Below are 11,338 nucleotides of genomic sequence, written 5' to 3' on the forward strand. Positions count from 1 at the left end.
TACCAAAAAAACAAAAAAAAAAAAAAAAAAAAAAAATATGGACCTCAGTTCCAGTAAGAGTGGTGTGGCCATGAACAAGTGTCCAAGCCTCTCTAAGCCGCAGTTTCCTATTCTATATGACAAGCATCACACTCTCCGCTTGCTGTCCTGCCCTCCTCGCTGATGTGCTGGTGTCTCTCACACAATGTTTATGCAGAGGCGGGAGTTCTGCCAGGGGAAGGCTTTACTCTCAAAGGGAAAACAACTCTTGTTAGAGATGAGCATTTTCTGTGAAATTTGGCTTGAAAGCAAATGCTGTCTGTTCCTACAGCTGCTTCTGATCCGGTGTGTCAGTTCTCTCTCAGAGGATTTGTAGGGACCACTTCAGTCTTCAGACTTTAAGAAATGATTTTTGCTGCTGTTACTGTATTTTCGTTGTCCGAGAAATGATTTCTTGCTGCTGTTACTGTTTTTTCATTATCCGAGAATGTGGGAGGCTAGCAGAGCAAGATGTGATTTTCAGTTTTTAATATGATATCAAATTTTATAATCACAGTTATACAATGTGATTGTCACATTTTCTTAAAAAGATAAAAATCAAATGGATCTGGAATGGAAGAAGGATAAGAAGATTAACAATTATTGATCCCCTAAATAGAAATGGAAAACGTTTCAGAGATAATTTTACAGAAAAAAAAAAAAGATCATTTTACAATTTTACAGTGGGCCACCGGCAGTGTTGGGGATGTTTCGCCTGTGGTGTCTAAAATAAATTTAATTCTGACTTTTGATTGTCAGGGCCAAAGCAAGAGATTTTAAAGACAGTATATGTTCTTATCAGACAGTAAGTTAACTAGACAGGTCTAGGGTTTGCAGTTAAGAAAACTTACAGTATAAATGAACAAAGAGGATTAAGTTGGGCTACCCCAATAAAATTTTTCAAATTAATTTAGTCCCCACATTGTGGTTTCCCCTTTTGACATTTCCGGTCATTGTGTGCTAAGCTTTTCAACAGCTCGATTGGTCCAATTTACCTTCTCAGGCACAGCCTTTCCCTCACCTTTTCTCTGAAGATAGCCTACCACAGAGAAATCAGCTACAGGGACCTCTCCAGCTTCCCCTGTGGAAGCCCCTGGACTCCTCATCATACAGCAAAGAATCTGGGGCCCAGGACCCCACAGCTGCTTGGTACAAAGCCAAGAAGATAACCAGGTTTCAGGGCTTCTGTCCAAAGCCTTCCTCTGCCTGTCGCATTCATGGGCTCCCCTCCCTGGTGCTGACCCAATTCCGCCCTCAAGGGAGGGGACAGGGAAGAGGGGAGAGAATCAAGCACAGAGCCAAGGCAAAGCCAAGAAGAGGAGTAGGATTTTAAAAACTGAGTGAGGGAATTAACAATAAGGTGGTCCAAGGTGAGTGTTAACTTGTCCGCAGTGGAATTTCTACCCACTCTGTTCAGAGCACAGAGGTCTGGAAAAGCACAGCAGTCAGACAAACTGAGGTGTTTGCTAGATTTGCCCTGGAGACTTGAGAACCTGGCTCTGGCACATCATCTAAGTGTTTTACACAGTCCTGTCCAGTCTCTCCAGGGATGTGTAAGCTCTGAAAGGCAGCTGGAGGGTCTCCCATCCTCCATAGCACCGGGCACAGAACTGGGAATATAGGACCTGTTAATAAGTGGTTTTCTGTGATCCCTGAATCCTCCGTCCTCTACTACACCTATTTCAAAGTCAGAGTAACACTAGGGGTCTTCGATAAAGAGAACAAAGGTAAAGAAGGACAAACCTCAGTCATTTGTAGGAAAACAGACACATCTTGAGACCATAATGTTAAGTAAAACAGACACACGTGGTGTTCCTTATATGAGAAACCCAAAATATAAATAAAGAGCAAAATAAAGGATAAATAATAGGGAGTAGAAAGATAGACCTTTTGCAAGAAAAGAAAGAAAGAATGAGTGAAAGAAAGAAAGAAAGGCCTTTTGAAAAAGGGAAAAGGACCAAGAGATGGAGGGAGAGGGGGATGTGTGAGAGGAAATTAATGAATAAAGAATTAAGATGTGTTATGTTCATGTACCGACTCCACACAAGGAATGTAATCATTATGCACTGTGAACACGGACTAATAAAAATTTTTGAAAAAAAATATAGGGGAAAGGAATCTAGTCCCAAAAATAATTCCAGGCATAATCCAAGAGAGATTTAGTGAATTAATTTACCTTGAGTACAGTTTGTTGCCGTGATTCTTAAATTTATCTCCCAGCCCTACTGTAGTCAGAAAACTGATTGACTTGCACTCAGTAACCCTAAGAAAATAGGATTTTATTTCATTAACAACGTCTTAAAAAATGAGCAAAGAAATGTAAAGAGTGTGCTAAAAGTTAAATGGATCACGAAACTTAGAAATCTTGGTTCAGGACGGCTTCTCGGCAAAATTTGGCCTTCTGTGTAAGCTGGTTTCCACTCAGATTAATTCTTGTATTTCTCCCAGAGAAGGTCAGATGTAAGAATGTCTTAGCCTGGTTCCTTGAACGTCTCAAAAGGACATTCCTGAGGAGTACATAGCTCAGCAGTTGATTCAGAAAACTCACCTACCAGGCACTGTGGAGAACCACATGGGGGGAGACAACATGAACTGAAGATCTGCCCGTGGGCTAACGATGCGCGTAAGAAAGCCTGGTGCACAACGAGGACCTGCTGAGCGTCCGCCCACCCGGGAGGCGCTCAGCGAATGTAACCCACTTGGGATCTGCTCGGACTGTAAGGGCCCTGCCGAATGCCACTCTCCGCCCCATCCCCCGGACTCACCACGCACCACCAGCATCGCCACCTCTCATCACTTAACGACTCCCTCACCAGGGAAGTGACAGGGGACTAGAACAGGGTCAGTCTTTCTTTCCACAGAAAGGAGAACTGAGGGAAACGTTTGCTAGACAGACAGACCCGAAGCATTTAAGGTACAGGGAGTAGAAAATGAAGAGCAGAGAATGAATTCCCTGAACTTTTCTAGCATCCTCTGAGGAGTTTCTGAGAACAAAAGTTAATTTCCCAAATGCTTCACCCAGAGGTTAAGGAACCTTCTGTCTAATTAACCCAATTATAAAACCAAGACTTCTACTTGCCCCCAAGCAAGTGGCCCCCTCCTGGTCCGGCCCCTGAGGCTCCCTCTTCCACTCTCAAGCACAGGACAAAAAGAACCCAACGTTACATCACCCGCGGTCCCCCACAGACATCCTCCAAAGCTCCTGGTGGCTTCTTCTGCCCTCACCCTTCCCAGTACCAGTGAGGTCCGTGAGTCCAGGAGATGTCAGCCACTGTGCTTGCACCGATCCACACACACTTGTCTGAATCCCAGGCTGCCAGGTGCAGAATGGCTGCCTGTTCATCCCTTCCGCCCCATCCACTTTACAGATGGGAGAAGAAGGAGAAACACGGGTACATCAGTAGCGAGGCTAAACCAACCCTCTGCTAGTTCCTACTATGAAGGAACTAGGTCTTCCAATTCTTAAAATTCCAAGCATTTTGCCAGTGATCACCGCCCCACTCTAAGCCTAGGAGCCAGTGGAGAAATGAAGGAGGATGTGCGCCCCTGTCTGCCTCTGCTGCACACCCCTCTGCCATAGCCTGGTTGTTCCTTCCAAGTACCATGCCCTCAGCCAAACACATTATGAAACAGCTACATGTGTGGCATCTTCCTCCTATCAGGAACCCATCAGAAACTCTGAGAGAATGCAAAGTCTATTTGTAAAACTCCATGTGGTGGCACTGCTTAAAGAGATCCTTCTGTGTGTCATGTTAATACCACCCTAATTTGTTAGTTTCAAATTAAATGAAGTTGGCTTCTGACTCTGAAAAAAGAGTTCAAACAGGATATAAGAAAACAGAAGGACAACCCTTGCTCCTGGGTAGGAAGAATCAACATAGTGAAAATGGCCACACTACCAAAACTGCTATACAGATTCAATGCAATCCCAATTGAAATTCCAACAGTATATTTCACAGAACTAGAGAAAACAATCCAAAAATTCTTTTGGAACCAGAAGAGACCTAGAATAGCAAAAGCCATCCTAGGCAACAGAGACATGACAGGGGGTATCAAATTCCCCAACTTGAAACTATACTACAAAGCCACTGTGATAAAAACAGCATGGTACTGGCAAGGAAAAAGACCTGAGGATCAGTGGAATACATTGAAAGATACAGAAACAACTCCAGATGTACTCAGCTACCTCATTTTTGACAATGAGTCAACCATCCTCAGTGGAGGAAAGATGGCCTCTTCAATAAATTGTGTTGGAAAAATTGGATTTAAACCTGCCAGAGATTAAAACTAGACCCTTATCTTTCACCATGCACTAAAGTAAAATACAAGTGGAGTAAAGATCTAAATATAAAACAGAAACACTAACCTTGCTAGAAAATAAGTTAGGCAGAACTCTCAAAGAAATTGGCATAGGAAAAGACTTTATGAACAAATCCTCAGTAGCACAGTAACTAGCACAAAGAATCAACAACTGAGATCTCATTTTATTTAAAAGCTTCTGCACTGCAAGAGAAACCACCAACAGAACAAAGAGACAACTTACAATGTGGGAAAAAAAATTTTACCAGCTGTTCCTCAGACAAAGGTCTGCTATATATAATAAAGAACTCAAACCCCCCCAACATAAAGACCCAGTTCAAAAGTAGGCATCTGAAATGAACAGACACTTCTCAGACAAAGAAGTAAAAACAGCAAATAAATATATGAAAAATGTTCAACATCACTGGTCATTCGAGAGATGCAGATGAAAACAACACTGAGATTCCATCTCACCCCAGAAAGAATGGCTGCTATCAAGCAATCAACCAAGGGCTGGGGATTTAACTCAGTGGTTCTACTGACTGCTTCACAAATGCAAGGTCCCAAGTTCAATCCCCAGTACAAAAAAAAAAAAAAAAAAAGGAAGAAGAAGTCAACCAATAACAAATGCTGGTGGGGTTGTGGAGAAAAAGGAACCCTTCTTGCAGGCTGGTGCAACCACTGTGGAAATCAATATAGGGATACCTCAAACAACTAGGATCAGAAGTCCCATTTGACCCAGATAGTCCCCTGCTGGGTATCTTTCCAAAGGAATTAAAAGAATCATAACACAATGATATATGTGCAACCATGTTTATAGCATCACAGTTTGTAATAGCTAAAACTTGGAAACAGCCCAACTGCCCATCAACTGGAAACTGGATAAAGATGTGGTTTTTCTATAAAATGGAGTACTAAGCAGCCATAAAGAATGAGAAACTAGAGTCATTCATAGCTAAATGGATGCTCATTAAGGCCATATCGTTAAGTGAAATAAATAGGACACACATGTGTAAATACTGAATAGTTTCTCTGGTGTGAAAAACTAAAAGTGTAAATAAGGTTTAAATTGTATAATTGATAAGGTGAAATAGGAGTAAAAGGGCTAAAGGAATAAGGGAAGGGAGAAGAGTAGGGGAAAGGAAGGAGGGGAAAAGAAAAAATATGAGAAAAGGAAAAAATTGGAACAAAGTCTTTGTAAATAGGGAAGGGTGGAGGAGGGGAAGGGGGAGGGGTATGGGAAAAAATCAGAATGAAAATTCATCATTGTACAAGATTCCAATGATGAACGCAACTGCACTGTGTACCTAAAAAGTACCAGTAAACTCAGTGGAAAAAAATAATTGGCTTCTGTCACAGGCCCAGGCTTTCTCAACTAAATGCCTTGTGTGACCAGACAAAGACTTATGGAGTGGGATGAACCAAGTAAAACCAGGGGCTCATGCATGGATTTCTGCCTTCCTGAAGAAATACAGGAAAAGAATTCCTCCTTTCTTCCTCCCCTCTCTCTCTCTCTCCCTCTCTCTCTCTCTCTCTCTCTCTCTATCACACACACACACACACACACACACACACACAATCTACTAAGTGTTTAATAGGCACGAAATATTCTGTAAATGTTTTACAGAAGTCTTAGGTGATCTTCAGTTACTCCACAAAATGCGTACTAGTCTTATCCCTTTACACGGGTGAAGAAACTGAGGTAAACTTTTATACATAGCTACCTGAAGACCACATTACCGGTCGACAAGAGTGTGTGTGGTGTAGATGTAGACACTACCTCCACAGCCTGTGCTGGGAGCATCAGTGACTACGTGACCGATGTTTAAACGTCCAGGGATTCTTGCATATAAGATGAGGGGAGTTTCTAATTCCCCTTCTTTTGCATGTGCATATTTACGTTTCTCAATACCACTTACTGAAGAGATCACTCCGCTCCCCATTGTGCATTCTTGGCAACTTTGCCAAAAATCCATTGACTGTATGTGCCTGGGCTTGTTTCTGGGCTCTGTTCTATTCCATTGGTCTGCGTGTCTGTCCTTGTGCAGGCCAGCTTGGTTACATTTTGAGGTCAGAATGTGTGAAATATCCAGCTTTGAAATACACATATTTGATCCAGCCATTTCATTTCTGGAAAACAGCCTATAGACCAGTTGCACATATTTAAATGAAAGTTATTTGCTGCACTCATATTTGAAAACTATCCAAATAACCATCCATAGAAGCTGCTTATGTAAATGACGGTACTTCAGTCAATGAACACTACAAAACTCTAAAAGAAGAAAGAGGAAGTCTTCTTTGCACAAATATAGGATGTTTCCATGATACATTGTTAAATTAATAGAGCAAACTTCATCTCTATTTATGTTTTTTTATCATTCATAAAAAGAGATGAGACTTACATATCACGTATGTATTAATGAAACTCTGAAAAAAATACAGGAAACCAAAAAGTTACAAAAAGAAAGGGAAGAATACAAAAAAGAATGGAAATAAATTTTAGCTTGTATACTTTTAATTTTTTATTTTTTAAACTTTAAAAACATATCACCTTTGCATAAAATTGTTACAAATGTAAGTAGTTTTTCAAAGAAAATATATATTTATTGATGCTACAAGGTAATTTAAACAGAAACTGTTGAATATATTAATAGAAAAACTGACCAATTTTATTATATAGAAATAGAAAGCTTAGATATGGGAAAACTTTGTAAATTAAGACTAAATCACTAACCTAAGACCAGCCTTCCTCACTAAAAAATCAAAGAAATGAAAATTAAATGACACTAAGATATCCATCCAACTTACAGAGTATTTTAAACATTTTATTGAAAAATAATTTGACTTACAAAAAAAGTTTAAAAGTACAAAGAATTACTATTTTCCTTTCATCCAAACCTGCTAAATATTAACACCTTGCTGTATTTGCTTTATAATTTATTCTCTCAATAAAAGAACAGCAAAAATAGGCAGATCTGTTCTGGGATGAAGGAAATAGGGAGACATAGGTCAAAGGACACAAACTTGCAGTCCTATAGTAAACAGAGCCGTCGTACAGCCTGATGGGTGGTGAATAATCTACACTGTTTACTGACAATTTGCTTAAAGAGTAGATTTTAGGTGCTCTTACCACAACGTGCACACACACACACAGTGCTAACTATGGGAGATCACAGGCATGCTAATTTCCCCCTCCACTGTGCATATGAATGTCAACACTTCATGTTGTATACCTTAATACCACGAAAATATTTTGTTCTAAAACGTTTGAAAGGTGGCCAACATAATGCCCGTAAATCTCTAGATTCTTCCATGAGTAATTTCTAACCCTGAGGACGTCCTCTGAAATAAACACTAATTTCTCAATCAGCAAATTAGCATTCATCCACTGCTATCGTCTCGCCATTGGTATTTCGCCCACCAGTGTCCTTTTTCCAAGATGCACCCTGGTCCAGGAGAGTGGGCACAGTGTCATCTGTTCTAATGTGGAACAAATTTGCAGTCATTGTCTACTTTTTTTTTTTTTGTACCAGGGATGAAACTCAGTACCTTACAGTTGCAAAGCAGGTGGAGAGGAACCACTGAGCTAAATCCCCAGCCCTGTCATGGTTCCAAAGAATTTTTCAAATTGAGTTTCCCTTATATTTTTTCACGATTAAACTCAGGTGATATGTTTTTTTGTAGAAACTTCAAAGTAGTAATATTGTATGTATGCCTGTTTTGTACATGATGTCAGGAAACAACAGCATCAAATTACATCATTCCTGGGATGTTAATGTCAGACAAGTGCATAAGTGAGTAGGACATAAAGTCACATTGTCTTCTTTGTAATTAATAAATATTTTAGGAGACACTTCGAGATTAGTTAAAAATCTTAGTTCACATCAAAAAGACACTCTTGATTTTCTCGAGTATTTTATTAGCTACTTTATTCCATTTAACACTGGATCAGAAGTCCTCATTCTCTATAACCTAATAAATTCACTAAAGGAAGTCAGAGCAAAAGAAAAGGAAAAGTATAGGTGAATATTTCTATGCAAGAATATGTACCACAGGGCCAGGCATTTAGCTCAGTGGTGCCTCCATGTGCTTCACAAGCATAAGGTCCCGAGTTTGATCCCAGTACAAAAAAAAGAATATGTAACAAAGTGTTATTTAGTAAAGTAAAAATAATACATGTTCTAAAATGAATGTGAAAGTTATAGTACATACATTAGGATGTATTTTAAGAATGATTAAAATGATCATTTTGAAGATGCACACAGATACCATAACTCCAGGACCAACAAGCCGGGTGAACTTTCCACCTACCCACGGCGCCCTTCAGTTTGGACTCAAAATCGCTCCAAACCCAGGGACCCAAACCAAGACTCAGCCTCTGTCTGTCACCGGCTGCACGGTCCTGGTCCACAGATTCTTCACGGCCCTCTTCACTTCCGCGTTTCTCAGGGAGTAGATGACGGGGTTGAGGAGTGGGGTGATCACGGTGTAGAACACGGCTACCAGCTTGTCCACAGGCAGAGTGGCAGACGGCCTCAGATAGATGAAGACACAAGGTGCGAAGAACAAGGTTACCACGGTGACGTGGGATCCGCAGGTGGAGAGGGCTTTGCGCCGCCCCTCAGAGCTGCGGGTCCTCAGATGGACCAAAATGACCACGTAGGATGCCAACAGGACCACAAAGCTGACCACAGACAGGGTCCCCCCGTTGGCAACAATCAGGAGACCCACGAGGAAGGTGTCTGAGCAGGCCAGTTGGAGCAGGGGAAGCACGTCACAGAAGTAGTGGTCAATCACGTTGGGGCCACAGAAGGGCAGCGGGAAGATGAGAAGGACCTGGGCAAGGGAGTGCACGAGGCCTCCCGCCCAGGCCACGCCCACGAGGGCCGCGCACACCCGCCGGTTCATGATGGCCGCGTAGTGCAGAGGCCGGCAGATGGCCACGTAGCGGTCATAGGCCATCGCCGTCAGCACCAACATCTCAATGCCGCCGAAGAAGTGCAGGAAGAAAAGCTGTGCCATGCAGCCCCCCACCGAGATGGCTTTCCTCCGGGCCAGCAGGTCCGAGAGGAGTTTGGGGGCCGTGGTGGAGGAGTAGCAGATCTCCACCAGGGACAGGGAGCCGAGGAAGAAGTACATGGGAGAAGCGAGGCTGGTGCTGGCCGCGACGGTGAGCACGAGGAGGAGATTCCCCAGCACAACTGCGGCGTACAAGAGCAGAAACACCGCAAAGCAAACCCTCTGCACCTGCTGATTGGGAGAAAGTCCCAGGAGGATGAATTCGGTCACATTGTATGGGTCAGGCATGAGGTCACGGCCGCGTGGCGGCGGTTTCAGCGGAGTGATCTGAAATGATACCAAAGGAAAGGATCCATCAGGCACTGAGTGAACTACACAGGAGCCCTAGGAATTCTTGTGATCTCAACACTGAAGCTGAGCAGGAGTTAGTGATGTGGAGAAGGAAAGAGCATTCCTTGAAGGCAGAGAACAAGTACAAATGTGACTGGAATAAAGGAGGGAACAGCAGAAACTAAATCTGCACAGAGAGACTAACCCCAGTGCCCGGAGGACCACCGTGGACTTGGGCTTCAGCCTGGAGTAAGTAGGGAGGAGTCACTGTTCATCACCAGACAGTAAACTCGCTTGGAGATGTTGGACAGTGGTGACAGACCGGGGAGAACCAACTCATGAGAAAGTTAGAAGGCCCTCCCCGGACACTGCAGGCCGACGTTTACTGTCCTATGTCCTATGTCCCATAGGAGATGTCTGTCTCACGCCTTCAGTGCCACTGTCTTTGACCTGCGCCTTTCCTGTACCGTTGCTTCAGCTTGCTCCTTTTCTCTGCTTGGTTTGTAAAACGGGGTTCTTGGTCTCTCCACACCAGAGCTGTCAGAACAGATGGTCATGGGCACCTTTGCTGTGCTCACGAGAGCCACTGAGGTGACCGCAGAGCTGACCACGGATAGGCTCTGTGCTCCTACTTCTACCTCCTCTCCTATGGCCGGCCTTCTATTCTTAGTCACGCGGTGACACTCAAATCCAGGCGCAGCTCTCCTCATGACACCTTCCTTTCCTCCACCCCCCCGTCCCGAGTGGACACGGCCATCCCATGCCCCTCCCCAGTCCCCACACCTGTCCCACATCCTTCTCCACTGCCCGGCACACCATGGCATCAACAAGACTGCTCAGTGACTGCTTTGCAGACTGTGCTGGTCCACGCTGGCAAAGCGTTAGCCAGATTCTGTGTGTATCGACAGAGTCCGACATGCAGAGAGGTGAGACGCAGCACATTTCACTAGGGAGCTCCCTTCTTCAGTGGTCAGCAGGGCTCCGGGGATTAAAGGCCACCAGGAGCCATGAGGAACTCACTGACAGAACGTATGATGACAGAAACAGAGAGAGGGCAGAAGCCTGCTCTAAAGTCTTAGGCCCATGGCTATTGCACGGAGAAAGCGCTGCTCACAGACTGGGCCTCTGGGTTCACCTCCAGGGTTTTGCAGGTGGCCCTTGTGTGATGCCTAGAAAGCTTTTCACCGCTCTGAGAGTCAGGTCCAAGCAAGCAGACGCTACCTGACCCACAGGTAGCCGCCCAGCGCCCCTCCCGGCCCATCCAGGGTCAGCTGAGTTCCTTCCAGGTGCCGCTTTGGCTTCTCTCAGACATGGGGGTCCCTGCCTTCGGCCCCAGACCCTTCCCACGGGCAGCCCCTCCACAAGGACTCCCGGGGTCACAGCGCAGACCCAGCCGAACTGAACCTGGATCGCTCTGTGTCGCCCTCTGTCCCTCTGCCCTGGGAGCTGCTAGGCGCCCCTGAAGTCACCGCGGTGACACAGTGCTCCCTGGCTCCTGGCTCCCTGGGCCACTGGGTGGGTGCACAGGGCCCTCGCCTTCCCGGGCCCTAGCACCACATCTGGGACCCGGTGAGTGCGCAGTGAGTGCTGAAAGGATCCAGGCCCCCCGGGCGCGATGTCACAGCCCCGCCACCGCTCAGTCCCAGGCCCGGCCAGCGCGGCCTCCGCGCCC

At 44.6% G+C, this 11,338-nt stretch overlaps 1 protein-coding gene across 1 annotated transcript; it reads right to left on the reverse strand.

The window, feature by feature from the left end:
• Positions 1 to 8,653: 8,653 nt before the first annotated feature.
• Positions 8,654 to 10,116, reverse strand: LOC104854092 (olfactory receptor 4X2). The gene has a single exon (XM_010612390.1). It carries the CDS (start codon positions 9,622 to 9,624, stop codon positions 8,689 to 8,691), a length of 936 nt encoding a protein of 311 aa, XP_010610692.1. The 5' UTR covers positions 9,625 to 10,116; the 3' UTR covers positions 8,654 to 8,688.
• Between the last annotated feature and the right edge of the window lie 1,222 nt (positions 10,117 to 11,338).

Source organism: Fukomys damarensis, unplaced genomic scaffold (genome assembly GCF_012274545.1).
Source record: "Fukomys damarensis isolate Sample0158 unplaced genomic scaffold, DMR_v1.0_HiC HiC_scaffold_27, whole genome shotgun sequence".
Taxonomy (NCBI): Eukaryota; Metazoa; Chordata; class Mammalia; order Rodentia; family Bathyergidae; genus Fukomys; species Fukomys damarensis.

What these genes read in the sequence shown, in the direction of transcription:
- LOC104854092 (XM_010612390.1), bottom strand. Translation starts at nt 9,624, where the DNA reads ATGCCTGACCCATACAATGTGACCGAATTCATCCTCCTGGGACTTTCT.